This window comes from Silurus meridionalis, chromosome 15 (genome assembly GCF_014805685.1).
Source record: "Silurus meridionalis isolate SWU-2019-XX chromosome 15, ASM1480568v1, whole genome shotgun sequence".
Lineage (NCBI taxonomy): Eukaryota > Metazoa > Chordata > Actinopteri > Siluriformes > Siluridae > Silurus > Silurus meridionalis.
This window is the reverse complement of record NC_060898.1, coordinates 3678881-3701032: the sequence shown is the minus strand read 5'-3', so window position 1 is coordinate 3701032 and position 22152 is coordinate 3678881. Positions and strand designations below refer to the sequence as shown.

The window sequence follows — 22152 nt, the reverse complement described above, 5'->3', positions numbered from 1 at the left end:
ACGGTTGTGTACAGCGTTCACAGAAATTCAGGATGCGGAGCTGTAGCTGGCAGAGTTTAAGATGCTGAAGTTTTCATTGGCACACAGGTTGGAGGTTTTGGAGACAAGTTGAGAGAGGCACGATTGAGGTGGTTTGGTCACGTGCAGAAGAATGACATGGGGTATAGTGGTACAGTCAGGTGCGGGAAAAAGGGAAGGCTAATAACTAGGTTTATAGATGTCAGAAACAAAGGAAGGACGTCGCAGTCTAGGGGGTTGATCGCGTACGCATGACCGGCGAAGCTTCATTGAGAGAGAGAGAGAGAGAGAGAGAGACGGCACGTGGCCGCGCGTACACCTTTAATAAATCTCGCGATATGGCACGGGCGAGCGCGCCTCGGATGCAAACGGTGCAGTCCTATCGCGAGAGTTGGCGGAGGCGTTCGCGTGGTCAGCGTGCACGAACGCGAGAGTTCATTTCTCTTTTAAGCTGCACGGAGACGGGAGCGCGTGGCGCACCGACCGAGCTACAGAAATGGTATTTTTTCCTCCCTCATTTACACATAAAAATGTATATATTTATATTATTAGTCTCTATACTATAGACAATATATATGTAATTTTTTCCTCAAACTCTGCAAAAAACTGCTATTCAGCTTAATCTGTATACTGGTTTAGCATAACGGCTAGTCTAAATATAGTGTAAACCGATTAGTTTTAATGAAGGCATGTTATTTCTGTTTTGACGTAATAAACAATAATTAAGGAAGATTATCCGTGCACTTGGTTCATGCTAATGCATTGTTTTATTGTCATTTAAGTACAAAAAATAAGTTTTGCGCTATAGGCCTGTTTTTTTTTTTTTACTAAGGCCTCTGCGTGAGTGACTCAGCTTTAATAGCGTTAATGGAAAACCGTTATGTTAAATACATTTATTTATGTTAATCCTAAAAATACTTTTTCTACATTTGTGGTCTGACCTTTTTATTTTTGGTAGTAATAAAAGATTTAGCTAGCCGCCATGCTAACCCAGAAGGGGGAAACACGTGGTCTGGTTTGAGCTCCAGATGGCCATCTTTGAAATGCAATGCTAATGAGCTGGTTTCTAATTATAGAGAATATAGTTTAAGATCTGAATGCACATTTTAATAAGGGGGAAAAATAAAGTAGGTTTGATTTTGGAACGACGGGAATCGTTTTGGTGGCGACACCACGTGGTGTGGAAATCATTGGTTGGGGGAGGGTGGGTATTTCTGCCACCACGTGGATCTTCGTCTGGGATCATATTTTAAATGCATTTGAAGTCAGGCTCATGTCGAGATTTCTTATTTATTTGTTTGCTTTTATTGTAGGTGCTGCTACACGTGTTATTTGAGCATGCAGCCGGGTACGCCCTGTTCGCCGTGAAGGAGGTCGAGGAGATTGGCATGCTCATGCCACAGGTTCGTCCCATCACTTTTGTCTCATATTTTAATGGATATCTAAGAAATGATCTATTAGTATGACACTTTTTTTGGTTGTGGAAGGCTAAATCTTCAGCCTCTTTGATTTGTTCCCCCAGATCCCCACATTTCTTGCTGCCCCTTTTTTTTTTTTTTTTTTAAGATACCCATGTATGTTTTTAATGCCATACTTTTTCTGGGCAGGTGGAGGAAAGTGTCCTGAACATTACAAAATTCAACAACGTGGTGAAACTGGCTGCTTTCTTTCCCTTTAAGTCTGCCCAGACTGCTCTGGAAAACATAAATGCCATCTCAGAAGGTGAGTCCTTATTAGTCTGAGATTGTTGTTCATATATTAGGTGTTGTGATGTTATAATAATCTGTCAATCCACTGAGTCACTGTGCTGACAAACATCTTTGTGAAACTGAACACCTGAGCAAAAAAGGTACATAGAATGCTGCTTATTCTGTTATTTTAACACTTTTTTTTTAATTTATTTATAGGAGTTGTCCATGCTGATCTCAAGCTGTTTTTGGAAACTAACTTGCCCTCAGGAGGCAAGAAGAAAGCAGTGTTAGGAGTGGCTGATGGCAAGATTGGTGCAGCACTGCAGGAGGAACTGGGTTTGTCCATCCAGACTGGAGGAGTGGTGGCAGAGATCTTCAGAGGTTTGCTGACTTTCAGTGAATCTGATAGTGCTGTAGCAGTAATGCCGCTGTAGTGATGTGTCTAGATACACTGAAGTCTGATGTTTTATACTGAAAAACTGAACAGTTGGCTGTACACTTTCAAAGTACAACCTCATCGCTGTCTTGATTTGACGCCAATGTCTCACTGTGTTTTGTATCCATAGGTGTGCGCTTGCACTTTCACTCCCTTGTTAAGGGCCTGACTGCTCTGGCAGCATCCAAAGCACAGCTTGGTCTGGGTCACAGTTACTCGAGAGCTAAGGTCAAGTTTAATGTAAACAGAGCTGACAACATGATCATCCAGTCCATTGCCCTGCTCGATCAGCTGGACAAGGACATCAACACGTTCTCCATGCGTGTTCGGTATGTCTGGGTTTGGACAACGGTGTTGTGCTAAGAATCTAATCCAGACTCGGCAGGTTGTCTCTGCATGGTGTGTGAGCCTGAAAGCTAACTGATATAAACAGCTGCCTCGTTTACCTTAACATTATAAACTAATTACGGTGTGGCTTGCTATCCTTCCATGGACCAAACAACGTTTTTACATGCAATTGTCTGATTTATTTTAGTTTTGCTCATAAAATAAGGCAGTCAATGGAATATTTTGCACACGGAGTCCCTAGATTCAAGTTTAACCAGATTTAGTGTAATTTGTGACCATAAATTCACTAAGCCCTTTCCAGCATGTTAAATTGGCTTATCAGCTGAAGTAAAAGTTGGCTGACAGCCAAATATAAATGGGCCAAATAAATGTATGTACACATTACTTGTGTTGTGAATAAATTTAGCTGGAGATGCTACCAGGTGTAGAAAAGCTTAAGTACTTGCACATAATGTATTTGAAAAGAAATTAGATCATGATTTTCTCTCCAGCTTTAGTTCAAGTCAGATTCTTTGCATGTAAACACATTTACTAATAAAATAAAATTTCTGCATTGTGGTGTGAGGGGCAGCCTCCCAATGCTTACCACAGACAGTGCCATCTATAGTGCTGGCTGTATAGGAAAAGGAGGGATACAAACACCGTTCTTGGGAACATTCAGTCTGTCTGAGGGGCAGATCACCACCTAAGGGCGGAGACAACTATGCCTGGTTTGGATTTTCCTACTAGTTCTCTGCTTGTGTTGGTGTTCTGTCTGGCTTGTATTAACGTGCCCCTTTTCTTGTTTTGTTCAGTGAGTGGTATGGATACCATTTTCCTGAGCTGATAAAGATAGTAAGCGACAACGCTACATACTGCAAGCTGGCCAGATTTATCGGGAACAGGAAGGAACTGAGTGAGGAGAGTCTGGAGCCTCTCGAGGAGATCACAATGGACAGCGCTAAAGCCCAGGCGATCCTGGATGCATCACGCTCGTCTATGGGTAAGATCCATGCCCCTTAAAGAATTTAGGAATTGCATTCAACTCTGATGTAATGATGTTTTTATAATCTGTCAATCCACTGAATCCATGTGATGACTGCTTATCATTTCGCTGAACATCTGAGCAGCTTTTACCAAAGTAGCTAAGTAGCCAAGGAACACGTATTGAGTATCTGCTTGGTTTTCCTTTAGGTATGGACATCTCTCCGATCGACCTGATCAACATTGAGAGTTTCTCCAGCAGAGTCGTGTCCCTCACAGCTTACAGACTGGAGCTGCAAGAGTACCTGCGCTCCAAAATGTCACAGGTGGCCCCCAATCTGGCAGCCCTCATCGGTGAAGTGGTACGTTAATACAATTGCTGGTAACTTTGCGTTACTAAGTTCTGAGACGTCTGTTTACTAATCAAAACCTGGGTGGATTTTATTTATATATATTTTTAAACCAAAGTAAAATGAGGTCCAGCCTGTTTTTTTCAATGGGTTGCAGTGTGAAATCCTTACGTTTTTGTTGTTTGACTAGCCTGACTATCTTCTACATGCTTCTCCACACAAACTGTTCTTTAAATGCACTTGCTGGTGTTTCAGGTTGGCGCCCGTCTCATCTCCCACGCTGGAAGCCTGACAAACCTTGCCAAGTATCCGGCTTCGACAGTGCAGATCCTTGGAGCAGAGAAGGCCCTGTTCAGGTACTGGGGCTCCCCGACCCTGCTGGGGTTTGAGGCGGCCGCTGTGATGGCAGGGCAGGGGCAAAGCCGCAGTGGTTGATTTGTGTGTGCTTGAACACACCAAAAGTGATCCCACTCTCCCAAGCTAACCCCCCCAGTCTGAGCAGCCGCTCAGGGCTCTGAGAGGTAGTTACAGTAGTGTCAGCCAAATGTTAGTGCCCACATGGCCACTGCCTCTTGGATCCTGGTTTATTTAGCAAAGTGTTGTTGTGTGTAGTGTGCTGTAACTTGTTCCCCTAAATTCAGGGCCCTGAAGACGAGAGGAAACACACCAAAGTACGGTCTGATTTTCCACTCCACCTTCATCGGACGCGCTGCTGCCAAGAACAAGGGGCGCATCTCCCGTTACCTCGCTAACAAGTGCACCATCGCCTCTCGGATCGACTGTTTCGCCGGTGAGATTCTTTTCCTGGCTGTAATGGGTGACTAGTGATGGTTTTTTTGTAAGGAATTTATTAGTTATTAAATCTTGTCAAAGCATTGAGTGCTTTCATCAGAAAGCAAATGGGAGTGATGACTGTACATAATTCTTTAATTTTTTACTCAGCATTGGCTCTTTCAATAAAAATGTATTGGCACAGTCGAATTCTTTTGGGTTTATGCAAAATGTTTTTTTAACCTAATCTTAAACGTGTGATCAGTCATTTATTAATTTCTCATAGCCCATCACTGGTCGTAGGCTTTACTTGCTATGATGTCCTTATTTTTCGTCAACAGTATTCCACCCTTTTTGGGACGGATGTTGAGAAATTAAACTGAGCAAATCCAAGTCTATATAGCATAATTGTGTGTGTTTGTCTCGGCCTATTTGCTAACTCCTAAATTCCTCATTTCAGAGGTTCCTACTAGCGTGTTTGGAGATAAATTGAGAGACCAGGTGGAAGAGCGGCTTGCCTTTTACGAGACTGGTGAGACGCCAAGGAAGAACTTGGACGTCATGAAAGAAGCAGTAGTTCAGGTTCGTTTACAATTAGTCATTATTTCCCCCTTTGCTGTGAATGATGACTCTCTTTCATCCTGACTCTGATATGGAGGCAAAAACTGATTTAATGAGCCTGACACTGCACAGCACTCAATTTCTAAGTCCTAAACTTGTGTGGCTTTTTTGTAAGAGGTTTTGTTGGTTTTGCTTTAGGCTGGGGAAGTGGCAGAAATCAAGCGCAAAATTGAGAAGAAGGAAAAGAAAAGGAAGAAGCGCGAGAAGCGAAAATCTGAAGCTCTGTCCACAGCCGAAGGAGAGGAGGAAGCAGTTGAAGCAAAGAAGGCTAAAGCTAATGGAGACTCTGAGACTCAAGTAAGTGAGCAGTTTCATTTTTGCACTCTTCAGCCGCATGACTAGACTAGAGGCAGGGCCTGAACATGGCACTGCCTCTGCAAAAGCCATGCAAGAGAAAAGCTGCTCCGAACCATCGACAGACCCCTGATGGTGGGTTTGATCACTGAAGTGAGCAGAACATTTTAGACCCTTTAAAAGGAAATGAGGTCCAGATTTGCTTAATGGGTACTGTTTTTGTCAATCTGAAGGAAACCAGAGAAGCTGGGGTGACTGGCAAGAAGAAGAAGAAAAAGAAGGAAGATGTGGAGGAGGAGGAGGATGTGGTGACAAATGGCGTAGAAGAGACGGCTCCTCTGAAAAAGAAAAAGAAACAAAAGGCAGTTGAGGTGGAGGAAGCAGAGGTTCCAGAACCTGAGCAGACTGAAAAGAAGAAAAAGAAAAAAAAGACTGGTTAATCCATTCTTAAATAATGAACTTTTTTTTTTTTTTTTTTTTTAAAATACTGTACAGTTTTTCCTGAATGTGTTGCGCAATCTGTTTCTTTTTCTTTTCTTTTCCCTTGCTTCTTTTGATTGTTGAGCGCTGTGCCTTATTCGTGTCAGTCTGCCTCTGGATTGCGCCTCCCAGCTGTTTTAAGTGACCATGCTTTCTTCCATATTCTTTCGTTGACCAATAAAAGTTGTTTTCAGTAATGAGACTGTGCATCACAAGGCATTAGTTATATCATGGCTTGTAATTGGTCTAAAGGCCACTGTATTAGTACAGCTTGAATTTATTCTTAAACTTAATTTTTTCACAACAAATCTGCAATTTTCATACCAGAAATGTAGGCATTTGTGAGGTGTATTGGTGTTCCTAAAACTGGTTTTATGCTGAGATTTTCCTCTTACTGGTAAAAATCAGCTTTTTGTGAAAATGTGCCAATGCAGATAAGTTTAATAAATGAATACATTCATAATCAGGTCTCCTAATGCATAATGAACCTTCAAGCTAATAATCATGGGACAAGGGTTTTTTTTTTTTTGCTTTTTGTTTACTGTTCTTCCATCAGAAGAGCCAACTGCCTGGTTTCTGAAAAAGGTCAGACCACCTAAGGTCACAGCAAAGTAAAAGTTTCTTTGATGGCTTATATCAAGCCATACCAAGGACTTGGTGGAGAAGGAGCAAGTTCCATTTATTTGTACTGCAAGTTTCAAGGTATCAAAGGTGTTTTAAGGATCTACAATTAATAAAATCCTTTAAAATAGTGTCCCGACTAAGTAATGCACAAGAGACGGAAAAATATGACCTGGTCGGATATTTTATTTTGACGACAAGGGTAAAATCAATGATTTAAAACCATGTTTAAGCCAAATAACAATAAAGGAGGGGTTCACAACTGAAGGGGACTTAAAAATAAAGTGGAGCACTGAACTGAAAATCCCCTTCGAGTAACAAAAATTCACAGGTCGATGAGGCGCATGGGTACAATACAAAAAGTTTTAAAAAAAGGCTTCACCATCGAACGATGCTTAGCAATAATGTACACCATCGTTAAGTTCATGTATGTATACAAAAAAAAATAAAGAATAATCTCCCACATTGTCATGAAGTTGGGTCGTGTTCAAGTAATATGCACCTTCCGTTTAGTACTTAGTTCTCATCCTCGTATCATAATCCTCTTGAAATTAACAGAAAAACGGTCCTTCAGAGCAAAATAAAAATGCCGTAAACCACGTTTCGTATTCTACCGATACATATATACTGTATAAATACATACATAAATATATTTTACATACAACAGCCAAAATTTTGAAAAGGGGTGGATGAGAACTATGGGATGGGAGATGGTAGTGTGTGTGGGTAGGGTGTGTGCACACAAATGTGTGTTTTTAGCTTGCCGCAGTGCAGAGGGGCTTCCTCTGCTCTGGTCAGAATGGGCCAGTAACTTGGTGTGCGTGAGACGGCCGAATGGCTCTCGCGCTGTTTAATTGCCCCAATAGGGAGAGCTGCCGTAGCTGGATTTGTTGACCTGGGTCTTCTGCTGCATGCTGCTGCTCTGGTTCCTCTGATTCGGCCCACCCTATCACACACACACACACACACCCCAATTATTTGGCATCTAAACACAATCAACAAACGACATTTACTCTACTGTAATTGAGTAGTTTTTTGTGTACCACTTTACTTCAAAATAGTTTTTAAAAATGTTACTTTTACTCAAGTATTTTATTTACTTAATTACATTTAAAATCATATCTGTTACTGAAAAAAATATAAAATCGCATCTTAAGGAAGGAGGAAAAGAGAAAGACCAAGAAGGAGGTTTATGGATGTGGTGAGGGAAGACATGCAGGTAGTTGGTTTGAAACAGGCAGATGTACAGTACAGTATGGAGACGAATGATCCGCTGTGGCGCCCCCTAATGGGAGCAGCCGTAAGAAGAAGATTTTGAGATTAGGTCTTCACTTCATCTCTATCTAAATCGGTGCTATTACGTGCGTCCATGTGCACGCTCAATGTCGATAATTATCCTATATGGGTAACTAAACCGAGTTAAACTGTTTCTGCTGCATGTGTCCTGTCCTGACCTGTCCATCCTGGGTAAGGTGGTGGTGCAGCAGCTGAGAGTGAGGCTGCTGGTGAGCAGGCAGGATATGCAGGAATGGAGCTGGCGCATAACCAGGGGCTCCGCCAGGGTTCAGGGGTCCGGTGCCCCCTAGAGCCGAGGGCAGGTTGAACGGAGGTGGTGTGCCAGCATGAAAACCCTGTTTATCAAAGGACTGCAAGCAGAGGGAAAAAAAAACTTCTGAAGGTAAACTCGGCCTACAAACTCATCAAAGACGTCAACACAAACACGTGACGTGCATTAAAACAGGTCCGGCCGATACCTGAGTCTTGTTGTAAACAGTTCCGCTGATATCAGGAACACCAGAATTACTGGACGTCACTGAGACACCTGTGGAGATGCGATAGGAAATATTGATATGTTCTCGTGCGAGATCAAATTTAAAGGTTTTGAAAAATATGAATGTTTTGGCACCTTTTCCTGGGCCAGAAGCAGCAGATTTGGCTTGTGTCTGAGAGCTGTTGCTGTAGCCTTTACTGTACTCTGCTCCTGCTGGGCCTTGTGTCAGGTCATCATACCCTGTTCACGAAGGTTCAAAAACTACATTCAATTTAATCTATTCAATATATTTAAATATGTGATTGTGATTCCCAGTGTGCATAGGACTCACCTGAGCTAAAGGTGTGCTGGCTGTAACCACTGGGCTGCTGGAATGGTGTGGAGGGGTTGCTCAGGCCCATGCCGTGCTGCTTAGCAGAAGCAGGAGGTACGAACATGGTGGGACCATACTGGAAGGCGCTGGGCATGCCGGGCACCCCTGGATAGTAGGGTAAGCCTGTGTAGCTGTAACCAGGGGGCAGAGCTGGGTTAAGAAAGGCCTGCTGGGCGCTGTGGTGGGCCTGCGGCTGAGGCTGGTTCTGGCCTTGGCTCTGCGCCTGTGGGGGCTGAGCTGCCTGGGGAACGTGAGCTGCTGACAGGGTAGTAGGGGGTGCCGGTGAGGTGGAGTCGCCCCTGCCGAACTTCGTCACTTCACCTTTAGGGGAGCGAGCGAGATGTTGAGCTTCAAACGCCAAAGTTACATGTAAGTAAAATTACTTATATACTGCACAAATGGCACAATGATAAAGGACACCAGACTACCTGAGTAAGGATTATTGGCTAGGCTCCCATCTCTACTGGACAAGGTTGCAGTGGGTCCTGGGAATGTGATTCCATAGTAATCCTGCAAGGTGTGGAGCATGATTATTGTCCGAGTATTATAACGTGCACAAAATCACACAAGCTGAAATAAACATATCATTTTGATGTGACACACAGGACCAGGAATTAGTTTTGATCTAAAAGGGCTAATGATTCAATGTTTGTTTCCAACCATGAGTTCACACCAGATGCCTCATTTATAGAGAAAGCAACTTCTACATTCCAGCTTCTTATTAATAATAAGAAGCTATAATTTTATACAACAGTATTCACTCATTCAGTGGTGCTAAAAGTAATTAAAACATAAATCCCTTAGACTGGGAGTTTAAACTAGACTATAGACTATACACAACACAAGAAAGAATAACAGTTTTTTCTCCTCTGATCAGCCAGCTCAGCAATCTTGCATGTTGCATTCTCAAACACGGCTAAATAAGGATGAGGATGAGAATGAATCTGGATTCTATCCAGGTTTCTTTACTCATACCATCTCGAGGAGATTTTCCTTGCCCCTGTCACCACTGGCTCACTCATTAAGAATAGAATTATAGGCCCTAACATACACTGACCAGGCAGAACATTATGACCTCCTGCCTAATATTGTGTTGATTCCCCATTTTGCTGCCAAAACTATCCTGTTGAGTATTAACAGCATGAACGTCTTCAGCAGTTTGAGCTACAGGAGCTCGTCTGTTGAATCGGATCACATGGACCAGCCTTCGCTCCTCACGTGCATCAATGAGCCTCGGCCGCCCACGACCCTGTCGCCGGTTCACCACTGTTCTGTTCTTGAGCACTTTTGATAGATACTGACCACTGCAGACCGGGAACATCCCACAAGAGCTGCAGCTATGGAGGTGCTCTGACCCAGTCGTCTAGACTGAAATTTTTCAAACTCTGAAATCCTTACGATTGCCCATTTTTCCTGCTTCAAACACATCAAACTTTGAAGACAAAATGTTCTCTTGATGCCTAATATATCCCACCGACTAACAGGTGCCATGATGAAGAGATAATCAGGGTTTTATTTTATACGACAGTCATCTGTATAAAGCTGCCTTAAGACAATGGAGACATTAAGTCATTGTCACTCGAGTTGAGCTAAATAAAGGAGTGCGAACCTTGGGGCTGAGAGTCTTTTTACAATTTGTATCCCGTGTAGTGCACTACAATAAATCTGTGCACTAATCAAGAGACTGAAGATGTTTTTTTTACCAGAATGAACTCCAGTCACTGATATTAATCAGGACATTTTGTGCAACTGTGTGATCGTTTAAAGGTCTTCACTAATCTTTGCTCAAATCCTGAGGCAATCTTGAGGATTTGCTAAGCCAAGTCATGATGCACCATCTGAAGAAATCAGGATACAATTACTTTAGTCCTTAGCTCCATGTTCTGTTATGTAGCTCCGTGTTGTTATGTAGCTCGGTGTTGTTTTAGCACCAGGGTTCTGGAGAAATGTCTGATTTCTCTGTGTACTTCGTTAGCTATTTATGGTTGGATTAACAATAAAAGCTTCTTGACTTATTATTGATCATAAATTGTTCAATAGTCAGATTTCACTCTCACTAAAATGCTGAATAAGAGAAGGACAGACTCACCATTGGTAGCCTGGACTGTAGCATATGGAGGTCTTCATAGCCATAGATTTGCTGCAGGACACAAATTTCGGTCCATTACAACATTCCTTCACACACACTTATGTCACTTTACATTACACTCACTGCTACACAACTCCAAAAATAGAATAACACACACACACACACACACACACACACACACAGCCAAACATTACACAGTGTACAGAAAAACAGATAGGTGATCTTGTTTGATATTAAAAGCCTATAAAAGGTTACCGGGTATGCGGGTAGCAGGCCTCCAGGCCCCATGATATACTGATTGGGTAGCAGCGGAGGAACCCCCTGAGACAGGTTTGGGGGGGCTTTTCCTGTAATGCAACACAAAAGCACATTAGCAAAGATAAATGGAAAAACTATCAGCATGATAACGTATTCAGCTAGCATTTATCAGTGGTCTTGATCTTCCAATTAAAGCTCTACTAATGCATGTAAGTCCAACCAGTAGAAGAAGAAAGCAGAGGTGCGGCCCTAATGGCTGGTGCGTTGGTTCCATTCCCACTGAGCCCAAGAGCGGCTGAGTGCAGGCTGCTGCTGCCTGCACTGCTCACGCTGTTACTGGAAAGAGCCGAGATTGATGTGGAGAATGCGGCGGATGACGCAGCCAAGGAATTCACACTATCCACATTAGTGTACTGCAGGGATAAATATAGACAAGATGCACAGGGATGTCATTATCATAGCTGAGCAACAGATTTCATATTACAGGTCGACCGATTTTAAAATGTATACTGGATTAAAAAAAAAAAAAAAAGTCCACTCCAAGTAAAATAGTGCTGAACTTCATTCCAAAATTTAAAAGGAAAAAAATAGCAGCCTGAATAAGTGCTAAAGACAACAGATATGAACATATTAATTAGTAAATATAATTACATAATAAATTATAAATAATAAATATAATACAAAGCATGTGGCGTCAATGATTTGCCTCTAAAGGCTGCTCGCGTAATGAAAGTGGATCGGAATCCGGAAAAAATATCGGTATAGTAGGTATATAATAGGCAAAACCGATTAATTGGTCGACCTCTTTCATATAGCAGAAAACAAAAAGTAAGAACCCACAGCATATCAGCCAGTTGAAAAATCGTACATTACTCTTAAATCAGTTATGATTTTGATAAGAATTGAAGCATGAAAGTGAGTCCACATGTGGTTTCCTAGACTGCGAATGTTGTTCCATCATGTAGTCAGTATAGCAATCGTATCGTGTGTGTCTAACTGTCAAAACATTCACCGTTAAAGAAGAGCTGGTGCCAAGAGCTGATACTGAGGAATGACCACTGCTCACATCCCTAACGGGGGTGGGGACAAAGAGAAGCAATGTGTCACTGCCGTGCTTCCATTTTAAAACGCCATCTCAGAAGTACGTGAGATAAACAAGTTCACCTGCTGAGAGATGGGAGGGTTGCAGAGGGCAGCTCAGGTGCCAGGCTGGATAGAGTTGAGCTGTGGGGCGTAACTGTTGAGGGCAACAGAGACAATGGGGCAGAAGGTGCAACACCGGTGCTACTGCCTAAAGACGGAGACTCTGGCTTTGGAGTGGAAGAACTTGATGTAGCTATAGAAGACAGAAGAGAAGTAGGAATGTTTGTGTTGTGCTGGTTATGCAGGAAAAATCACATCAAAGCGAAAGACAGATCAAATCCACTTACAGTCTAGAGCAACAGAGGTCCTAACACCATTAAAACCATTCTGTTCAAAGATAAAGCAAAAACACAGCGTCAGCTTGTTTCTAAAAGCCAAAAATGATATCAGTTATGACGAAACACACATATCTGGTGACCATATCTACTAACGGAAAGCAGACACTCTCGCTTACTGTCACAGGTCCAGAGGACTCCTTGTTCTGGGAGAAATTCAGTCGTGAATGAGGAGCCACTCCGCAGTCAAAGCTGTTCCCAGCTGACGACGCCACCGATGAAGATGAAGAGGAGGACGAGGAGGATGAGGAGGTAGAGGTGGGCACAGAGGCAGCACTGGGAGTAGTAAGAGAGGGAGCAAGACTGGGCAGAGGCACAGAGGGAGGTGGGTAGATACTGTCAGAAGAGGCCAGGGGCAGCAGCAATGAGACAGGACTGGCCAGAGATTCACTGCAGCAAGAAACACACAATTCTGTCAATGTATATACACATGACCATTCAGTAGTTATACACAATTTATGGGGCTTTGAGTTTGGGCTATACTATAGGGTTTCAAAGTCTGCGGTTGTGTTCTGTGTACTTCCAGGGATCATGAATTTTACACACACACACACACACACACACACACACACACACACACACACACACACACACACACACACACACACACACACAGTGTTTCAATAAAACTAGTGAAAAGCCATTTAATTATAAGTATCATAAAAAACCCAATCCCAAGAATCCCAAACTCAAGAAGCTTGAGAACCACTATATCAGTGGAATGAAATATGCTTTCCTAATATGTATGACTTCTCTCAACTCACCTGATAGGTTTGGAATAGAGGCTGCTTTGAGTCTGAGGAACAGGTAAGGGGGCTTCTCGTGTAGCTTCACTGTTGCAGTTCTCCGTTTGGCTGAAGTCTGGCAAAGCCGTCTCCGAGCCGAAGTCCAAAGCGCCAAATTGCACATTGAGCCCAGACACGTCTGCTGAGCCGGGCATTTCCACCGCAGTGGATGGAATCTATGTACACAAATGATGATTATTGTTGCAAACCGTATAATTGCCAAAGCAACAACAACGCATTTTTTTCCTAAACCTAGAAATTCTCCAGAGAGAGAGAGAGGGGGCACGTTAACAGCGCTTGTTTATTTGAACCATACAAAATACCATCGATTATTATAATGGCACAGGTTTTTCTTTTAAATCCTGCTGACAAAAGCACAACAAAATACACTCACCTTGGAAGTGGGAGCTATCCTTCGTTTCTGTGTCTTAATCTGCCGATGCTGCGTGCTGCTGACCTGCAAATCTGCAACCTGCGGATTGGCCACGTGAGTCTGAGAAGGCTCTGGTGCTTTAGAAAAGGCCTCCATTGTAGCCTGGTTGGCTGACGGGCCATTCTGTGCTGGAGGACTGGGCTGCCTTGCCAGCGGTAGAGACCCCGTGTTGCTCAGAGAGCTCTGCTGCCGCTGGCTCAGCTGACTTAGCACCAATGAAGGCTCTGGTTGCATCTTAAACTCCCCTTGAAGACAGAAAGCACATAGACTGAAGTACATCCTAGTTAATGGTTGAAAGCTGAACATAAATGGAGGCATAAATATGAAAAAAAAAAGATGAAACTTACGACTGAATTGGGAGGGCAGTGAAGCAGAGTTCTGTGTTCCAGGGGGTTTGATATCCCAGGATGAAGAGGGAACAGACATCCCTGTACCCCCCAGGCCTCCTCCAGGGGCACAGTTGTCCCCCAAGCTAGGAGGCTGAGAGGTAAGCTGCCCAAGACCTGGTCCCTTCAGTTGCTCCAGTATTTGTTGTCCAGCGGTCTGTCCCAGCTTAGGGCCACCCAGTTCCCCAAATCCAGAACCCAGAACTGAGGACTACAGGCACAAAAATTAGTCGAACAAATTACAAATCCATAAAAATAAAAAAAAGGATACAAGATACAGTATTTCTTCTTCCATAACTGAGCTCTATGCATGATTATCATGGCCAATGTTTGTAATTAGGTTCAGTAACAAGAAAAGAAAAAAAGAGCGCTGTCTAAAATTGTTCCAGTGTTTCAAATTTGTCTAAAATCCAAAGACCATGACTGTGTGATAGAACTGAATTTGCACTGAATAGCACAACTGCAGACAATAAAATCACAACTTTCAATTTCAATTCAATTCTACACATAGGCATACACTTATTACGGTTATTTTTATTACTTAAGTACTTGTCTTTTTTGTTTTTGTTTCCAGTGCCTCACCAGTGTGGCATGTGCGTAGCTGGTAGTGCCAGTGGTGGTGCCTCCGTTGCGTGTGGGCTGGTGGTGGGAGTTGGTGAAGACCAGGCTGTGTCCAAGCCCTTGAGACGAGGGCGACTTCAGGTTCTCCAACTCCTCCCTGCCAGCAGGCTTCTGCAGCAGAGATGCCAGGTCCAGACTGCACAAGGCAACAGGAGCAATTACATTTCAACATAAAAATAAAAAATAAAAAGCTTCGACTGGTTATAACATGAGGAAATGTGTCACCTTTGGCCAGGGGTGATATGGTTTTCAGCTGGAGGTGCACATGAAGAGGTGAACACTTTGGTCTCTGAGAGCTGAAAGCACAAATAATAATCATAAGCCACTAGTTGTAAAGTCTTAAAATCTTTTCTTTATACAAAAAGTATAGCCATGTGAAAAAGAGCTTGACCTACGCTCACATCCTCAGTCCAGTCTTCAGCTGCCCAGTCTTCCAGAGTGTTGCGCCACGCCACTGTAAAGCCAAGATTAAGAAACCAGACGTGAAATTAAGGAAACACTCTGCCAACTCTTAGCTAGATCTGGCCACTAAAGTAAAAGTGTGTGGTGTGTTGAAGTGCTTTCTTACCTGTACCATCTGTGGCATCATTGGTCCCCGATTCCCAGACGTCAGCGTGCGAGTTGGTCGTGCCACTGTCCATAGTGTAGTCCGCTGGGTTAAAGGTCCTGCAGATTATACGAGTGTGATGAAAAGAGAAGAGTAAAAAGAAGCCAATTTTGCTGCAAAGCTGTAAAATTGTGTGCATATTATTATACTGACCCCATTCCCTGTGCTGTGAACCTGCTGGCACCTGAGGCTCGCCCTCTCCCTCTGCCTCCAGACACTGAAAAAACACACACAATTTAACAAACTACCAAAGATATTGCAAAGTAAGTGTGTCCCAGTCTGCATTTGTGTACCTCGTCCTTTCCCTCTGCGGCCACGGTCAGATCCTTTCTCCACAGATGCAGGTTCTACTCCGTTCTCCTCAACCCTCGCTGACAGCCGCAGTTAATACATGTAGAGCGACATAAAACAATCGAGTCCTCAAGTGAAAATTTACATATGCAAAATCAAAAGGATGAAAGCAAGGAATTTTGTTCAACAGCCATTAATAGGGATGTGCTTTCAGATTTCGATTTTCCAAAAACTATTTTCAGAGTTTATTGTATGTGTGTCCTCAACAAAAAAAAACCCTAAAAAATATCCGCATGTCTTTGGGAAATACTTATTCGAATAAATTAACAAAACACCTATTCAGGCATTATCTAAAGCTTTATCAAATGTCTTAGAACTTCTCTTACCCGGCCGATTACGACTGGCCCCGCCCTTTCCTCTCCGGTTTGCTCCTCCACGAGCCCTGTTGCTCTCTTTCTCGCCTTTTTTCTCCCGATTCTCCTTGTTCTCCTTGCTCTCTGAGGAAATGGCGTCCTTTCCCAGGCTTTTCTTCTTGCCCACCGTCTCCCAAGAGGTCTAGAGAAGTTCAGAGACAATTAAAATCGGTTTATCGCATACAGACGTCAAACAAAGTGTCGCATATGATCCATCAACCTCATTCTGAATAAAGATCTATTTGATTATACAATGTAAAGTACAGAACATTTGTACGTGTTCAAAGCAGCAAGAGTATTTAGATAGACATGCAAATAATGGAGTCATTTCACAGCCAAATCAGAGCATAAATAGTTTTGTCTTATTAGTCCTTATTTCAAGAAACATAATAGACAGGCAAAAATTACAAATTATTCATTCAACAGTTCCATCTTTGTTCTTTGGTCTGAATTTTCAGAAAACTTTAAAGCTCAAAACAAAATTCTGAACTTCACATCTACGAATAATCACTGCAACAAAAATACATGGCGTGTTTGGGTGACTTTCTGCCATCATGTCAAGTCAAACAGCTTTCTCACTGCAATCAGACTGCACTATAGTTCACTTGGATGCAGACCAAAAGCCCCTTGAACAGATAGATCTCAAATTGCTGGTTTTGTGAAAGTGCAAATCCTGCATTTTGTAAACATCTAAAACTTTGACTACAACCTGGTTTGGAGTGAGTCGCTACCAAGAAGTGTGAAGCATGTGATTGTGAAAGGCATTAAACGGTTCATGTTTTGAGGTGGTGCAGGCATGTTATGACCCAGGAATACACATAGATCATCTCACAGAAATGTCTTACTTTCTATTCTTAAGATTTCCTGGATATCAAACAGTTTATAAGCATTGGCCTCTCATATATCACTAGGTCTGTTACTGTATATTGTTAAGCATCAGAAACATTAATCCAATGAGAACTAGTTGTAAAGGCAATTTGATATGACTTAGACTAGGGTTTTCTGGGTATTTTTAATCACTAATAGTGGGCATAATATGGCCAAAAGTTTGTAAAAACCTGGCCATAGCACTCATATGTGTTTTTAACATCCTGTTCCATATATGGTCCCATATTTGTTGTTATAATAACCCCCTATACCCAAAAGGCTGTCCATTACATTTTGTAGATCTGACAATCAGGATTATGTAGCTCTCAAGTGCATTAATGCGGCCAGACCCAAATGCGGGTTTGGACCCCTTGAAAGGAAATGCTAAACTGATAAGGCATTGTATACAACTGTATGCTTCCAATTTTGCGGCAACAGTTCGATGCAGAAGCATAGAAGAGTGTGATGCTCGGTGTCCACATACTTTTGGCCACACAGTGTTCCATAAAACTTGTGTGTGTGCGCGTGTTTACTGTGTCAGAGGTCCCCTCCAACAGGAAGTTGATGGCTCTGTTGACATCCTCATTACAGTCATGAAGAGCAACCATGCACTCATCCTGGTTCTTACCAGTCACCTCCATGAGCTACAATCACACACACACACACACACACACACACAGGCATTTTACAAATGGTCTACAGTATACAATGATTTTTTTTTTTAAAACACGTATACAAATCCATCCACAGCTTTCTGGTATGTGGATTTGACAAATGAAGGTTTTGTCTCACACCTGGTTGACTTTATCTTCAAAATCGGCATCATTCTTATCGTAAATCATCTGGGCAAGTCGGATTTGTTCGGCTGTAGCCTGAAAAAAGGAAGAAAAAAGAAAAAGAAAAACACAACATAGATAAGTACAACAATAAATGAACACATGTCAGAGAACAAGACTAATCATAAGCCTAACAATTTGAGGTGACATGAATCTAATTCGTTCCCAAAGCAAATGCCTGCATTTAAATATGAATAAAAAAAAAACTGGTCCACACAATAATACTGAAATATTACACATGGACCAGTGTTTATGGACCAACACGTGTGCTTGGTATATACCTGAAGCTGTTTCTGTGGCTGTGTGGTCTGTGTGGATGTGGGCAGCACCTTCTCCCGAGTGCCCCGGGCCCGGTCGCCGCCCAGCGAGGTCATCATATACAGTATATACAAAAGAATGTATGTACAAAATAGAAAAATCTGAAAAGCAAAAGCACAGAATTAAGCGCTCGTAATCACAACGCTAAAAGGAAATGTATCATCGAAAAATCGGATTAAAAAGTATTTATTCTTCTATTCTTTATTAAATCTTTACTATCATTTTTACTGCTGAAATTGCACACAAGGCTATCGGTAAAATCTCAACCCGTTTAGTGCATTTAATAGCAATATAACATCAAAACGCAAATACGGTTAAAATCGAAATGTCCCTCTGCAGTGAAAGCGTTGAGCCGGTTATGGGAAACTATTAGTTTGATGAAACTCAGTTATTCTCACTCGTATTTATTTACGTGGCCACTGTGGAATATAATGATAAAATTTGAATTAAAAACGCAGCGTACAGTGTTTTCTTTACATTATATAATATAGATTTATGGTTTGAAATGATTGCAATGTTTGGAAGCTTTCTGCATTTTCTTTGGCCCGAATCTTCTCCTCGCCCCCTCGTCGTTTTCTCCCCGGTTCCTCCATTTTTCATCCTGCAGCGTCTTCTACGTTACCTGTCTAGTGCGCTGCATAGTTTAGCAAGTGGCGCGTCAGCAATAACGGTCCGTTGGAAACACAATGCTCCAATTCGATTATTTTTTTTGTAATAGAATTACAGTCCTACATTAGTGTTTTCCTAACAGCATGCACACTCCAATAACATGCTACACACCTACTCCCTGAGCGCATGAGCACATCTGGAAGTACAGTTACAGTAATACTTCAATGAGTTTTTTTGGGTTTTTTTTTTTTACATTCAATCTCTATCCATGACATCTGTAATGTATTTGTGATTACCATGGCTAGGAATTTTATCCCACTCCCCTTGTGCAGAGAACGAAAACACAAAACTTGTTCACCCAAAACTCAGCCAAGGGCACTGGAAGTCGTAATGCCGGTCTTTTCAACAGAAACTTGCATGGAATTTATTTATCTAAACAGATAAAATACGTATCTAGAATAAAAAATATATATATATCTGGAATGTTGCGCTGTATTGCGGATGTGCTCGAAATGTAAAAAACTGTATCTAAATATGTAAGGAGGAAAAAAAAATTCCTGGTGTGCTATTATAGCAATAATAATCAACAACTTCTCGGGTCTGATGCAATTACTATCTTATTTCTAGCCCCTTACTATCCCCTTTATTCCTCTTACAACACAGCAATGTTACAGTTTGTATTAATCATTGTTGCACAACGAATCCTGTGTAAGTTCCATAAATCACATCACATGCTTTTCCAGAAACCTGTGATAGGCCTTCTGTACAAATCCGACTTTTCTGACCAACAGCATTGGAATAGAGAAAAGAACAGTGTCAAAACTTTCTCTCTATGTGTGTTGTATAAATCATATCTCTTTGCCAAAAGAAAGCTGGGAATACTGACAGGAAGACTCTGGAGTCAGCACTAACAGGGTTCGTATGATTCATGTTTCTGATACGACTAAAATATCCACGTACCTGCAATTCTGAAGGTTTAGCAGCTTTAAGAAAAGGATCAGAAAGCTATGACACTAATGAAGAGATTTAAATAAGTAAATACTTATTGCAGCTCCAAACATCGAACAAGACGACAGTGGAAACATCATTTTACAACTTGACTTGGAAATTTGATCTGGCATGCTGTTTATTGAATGTTGTACATTTCAGCTGCACATAATATATGCAGGGAATGTGTGAATAATCATGCTGCTTGTATCACACAAGGGTTGCTTCTACACAACACAACAGTTCTCTATAGACACTTATGTTACACATACATTCAGTTTATTTGGAAGTCTTTTATTTATTGTACTATTTATAGTCCGGTATAACTTTAAAATAGACAATATGAATAAATAATGTATTTTGCAGCATCATTGTTTTTTTTCCTGAATCAAAATTTCAGCCATCTAAGATGATCGTAAGTATCTGTTTATCTCAACAATATGGTGACTTTTCGCATCAATGTATGACCTTCTGCATTTCTACAATTAAAGTTCTATTATTTCAGATTAAAAAAAAGCTCCTCTGTAGCCAAGGATCCACACTCCTTAACAAAGGCCTGTTGTATTGAGGCTTACAGGAAGTGACTCCGCTGTGAAGTGTTTAACCCTTTTAAGTCACTTAACACACATCAGAGTTCACCACTGTATAAAAAAGAAAGAATAAATCAAGTACCAGTTATTGTTAGCACCCAAATATGTTTTGTTTTCATATATTTTGCGTGCATCCTGATACGTTTAATTCCTCTGACTCTACAGTAATTTTTGATGTATTAATGAACCATGTGTTTTTTAACCATTAATAGTAAATTGCATTATAAAAGCTAGGAACCTTTGTTCTTTCTACTAAGGTTAACAAGACACAAATGCTTGTCCCTGAAGAGTTAAAAGAGTCCAAATCTTACTGAACATTACACAGCACAGCCACCAAAACATAATTACATGAGCATAGGTTTTTTTTCTTGGTCTAATAACACCCCGTTTTATCATCCCCTTTATTACTACCACAAATAACATAACATTCAAATGCTGGAATGAGTAAACCGGAGATTAAAGGAAAAGCAGCCAACCAGCACTCAACACCTTTTTCAAAAGGCGAGTGTCAAGGTCGCGAGTATTGCAGTTCCACTGTATGTGTGTGTGTATGTATGTTTGTGTGTGTGTATGTGTGTGTGTGTATATACATTTGGTATATACAGAATTACTATATTAATGGGGCTATAGAACACCCTCTCATGTCTCCAGGTTTTCACTAAGTAAAGATCTGTTAGACACATTTAAACTATTTTTTTTCATCATAAAATATAAAGTCTGATTTCTGCCAGTAGTAAAAGGAAAAAAGTCTCCTCTGCCAGACCAGAGGCAGCAGCTTTGGTATCTCACTGAACAAAATCAGATTTATGAGACATTTTTATAAACATTTCTTTAAACATGACCTAAAATAAGTAATAATTATATAAATCAGAACTCGCACTGTTGTGTATTAACCAGGCATAGGGAAGAAAAAGGTATAGGAAAGGAAAAGAAGAAAGCAAAAGCAAGTCCTGGTCCAGACAAAGGCTGGAGTTTATTATTCAATCTGTAACATGTCGAGGAACCGACTCAGCACGTTAACTAATTATAACCAACTCAATCCCGAGTCGACTCACGGAGTCGACACGCTGTTACTGTATTGACATTAATGTTATACGTGTATATTCGTAGATGTAAACAATGCTAAGAGACAAAGCTAACCAGGGAAGCTAAAGATAGCCGTATTTCAGGAGTCCTTTGTGTGCGGCTCTGCTAACTCGCTAATGCTAAGCTAGGTCGAATTTCCTAGTCGGTTCAAGCTCAATTGTCGGGGTTTGTGACTAGCTAGCTAACTAGCTAACTAGCTAATGAAGTTGCGGGAAGCTAGCGGGCTAGATCAAGAATCTCACGACCGATAGGCGTCCTTGCCCCGCTCGCCACAGCGCTACGGGCCCGTCAGGGGGGGTGAAACCTCGCCACACACGCACCGAACAGCCAGGACACGATGCTAAACCTTCCCCGGGAACATGCTAACGCTATCAGCGAGCAGGCAACACACACACACATACAGACAAAAACACACACATTCCCTCTTTCAATTCCTTTACACACTATACATAAATCCTCCCAATCAGCATACAACATATACACACGAATTTATATATAAAAATATATATCTGATAATTCGTTTTATATATTTTTTATTACACATAAATATATATATTACCTGCTAACACGCTTCCCTCAACCCAGCAGCGAGCAGACTACGGTCACGTGACACGACGGGCGCGCGGCCGCCGCAGAACAACAGCGCCGGGGGCGCGCGTACAGTTTGCGAAGAAACAAGACACACAAAAAGCCCCTCTGTGTGTGTGTGTGTGTGTGTGTGTGTGTGTGTGTGTGTGTGTGTGTGTGTGTGTGTGTGTGTG

At 41.8% G+C, this 22152-nt stretch overlaps 2 protein-coding genes and 1 non-coding gene across 5 annotated transcripts; 2 read left to right on the top strand and 1 right to left on the bottom strand.

The window, feature by feature from the left end:
- Nucleotides 1-365: 365 nt before the first annotated feature.
- On the top strand, nt 366-6169 carry nop56 (NOP56 ribonucleoprotein homolog). Its single transcript, XM_046867414.1, has 12 exons — nt 366-517; nt 1332-1421; nt 1626-1740; nt 1926-2090; nt 2276-2474; nt 3288-3475; nt 3667-3818; nt 4062-4162; nt 4448-4596; nt 5038-5159; nt 5337-5495; nt 5726-6169. Exons 1-12 carry the CDS (start codon nt 515-517, stop codon nt 5930-5932), a joined length of 1650 nt encoding a protein of 549 aa, XP_046723370.1. The 5' UTR covers nt 366-514; the 3' UTR covers nt 5933-6169.
- Nucleotides 5195-5263, top strand: LOC124398520. Its single transcript, XR_006928079.1, has one exon. It is a non-coding gene; the product is annotated as a small nucleolar RNA SNORD57 (small nucleolar RNA).
- A 590-nt stretch (nt 6170-6759) lies between the features above and the next one.
- ubap2a (ubiquitin associated protein 2a) lies at nt 6760-22086 on the bottom strand. 3 transcript variants are annotated; one of them, XM_046867412.1, is made up of 27 exons: nt 21951-22086; nt 18083-18220; nt 17760-17837; nt 17499-17609; nt 16072-16240; nt 15688-15765; nt 15548-15611; nt 15356-15453; nt 15183-15241; nt 15013-15083; nt 14749-14923; nt 14128-14377; nt 13742-14025; nt 13327-13523; nt 12682-12952; nt 12515-12554; nt 12249-12420; nt 12097-12154; nt 11305-11497; nt 11082-11173; nt 10827-10877; nt 9166-9247; nt 8696-9085; nt 8500-8604; nt 8348-8415; nt 8048-8239; nt 6760-7539 (listed from the first exon to the last, which is right to left on the bottom strand). In XM_046867412.1, exons 2-27 carry the CDS (start codon nt 18176-18178, stop codon nt 7444-7446), a joined length of 3540 nt encoding a protein of 1179 aa, XP_046723368.1. In that variant the 5' UTR covers nt 18179-18220; nt 21951-22086; the 3' UTR covers nt 6760-7443. The 3 variants fall into 3 exon arrangements, with proteins under 3 accessions (XP_046723368.1, XP_046723369.1, XP_046723367.1); XM_046867413.1 differs by having other exon boundaries at nt 8696-9058; XM_046867411.1 differs by having other exon boundaries at nt 8348-8604; nt 8696-9058.
- Between the last annotated feature and the right edge of the window lie 66 nt (nt 22087-22152).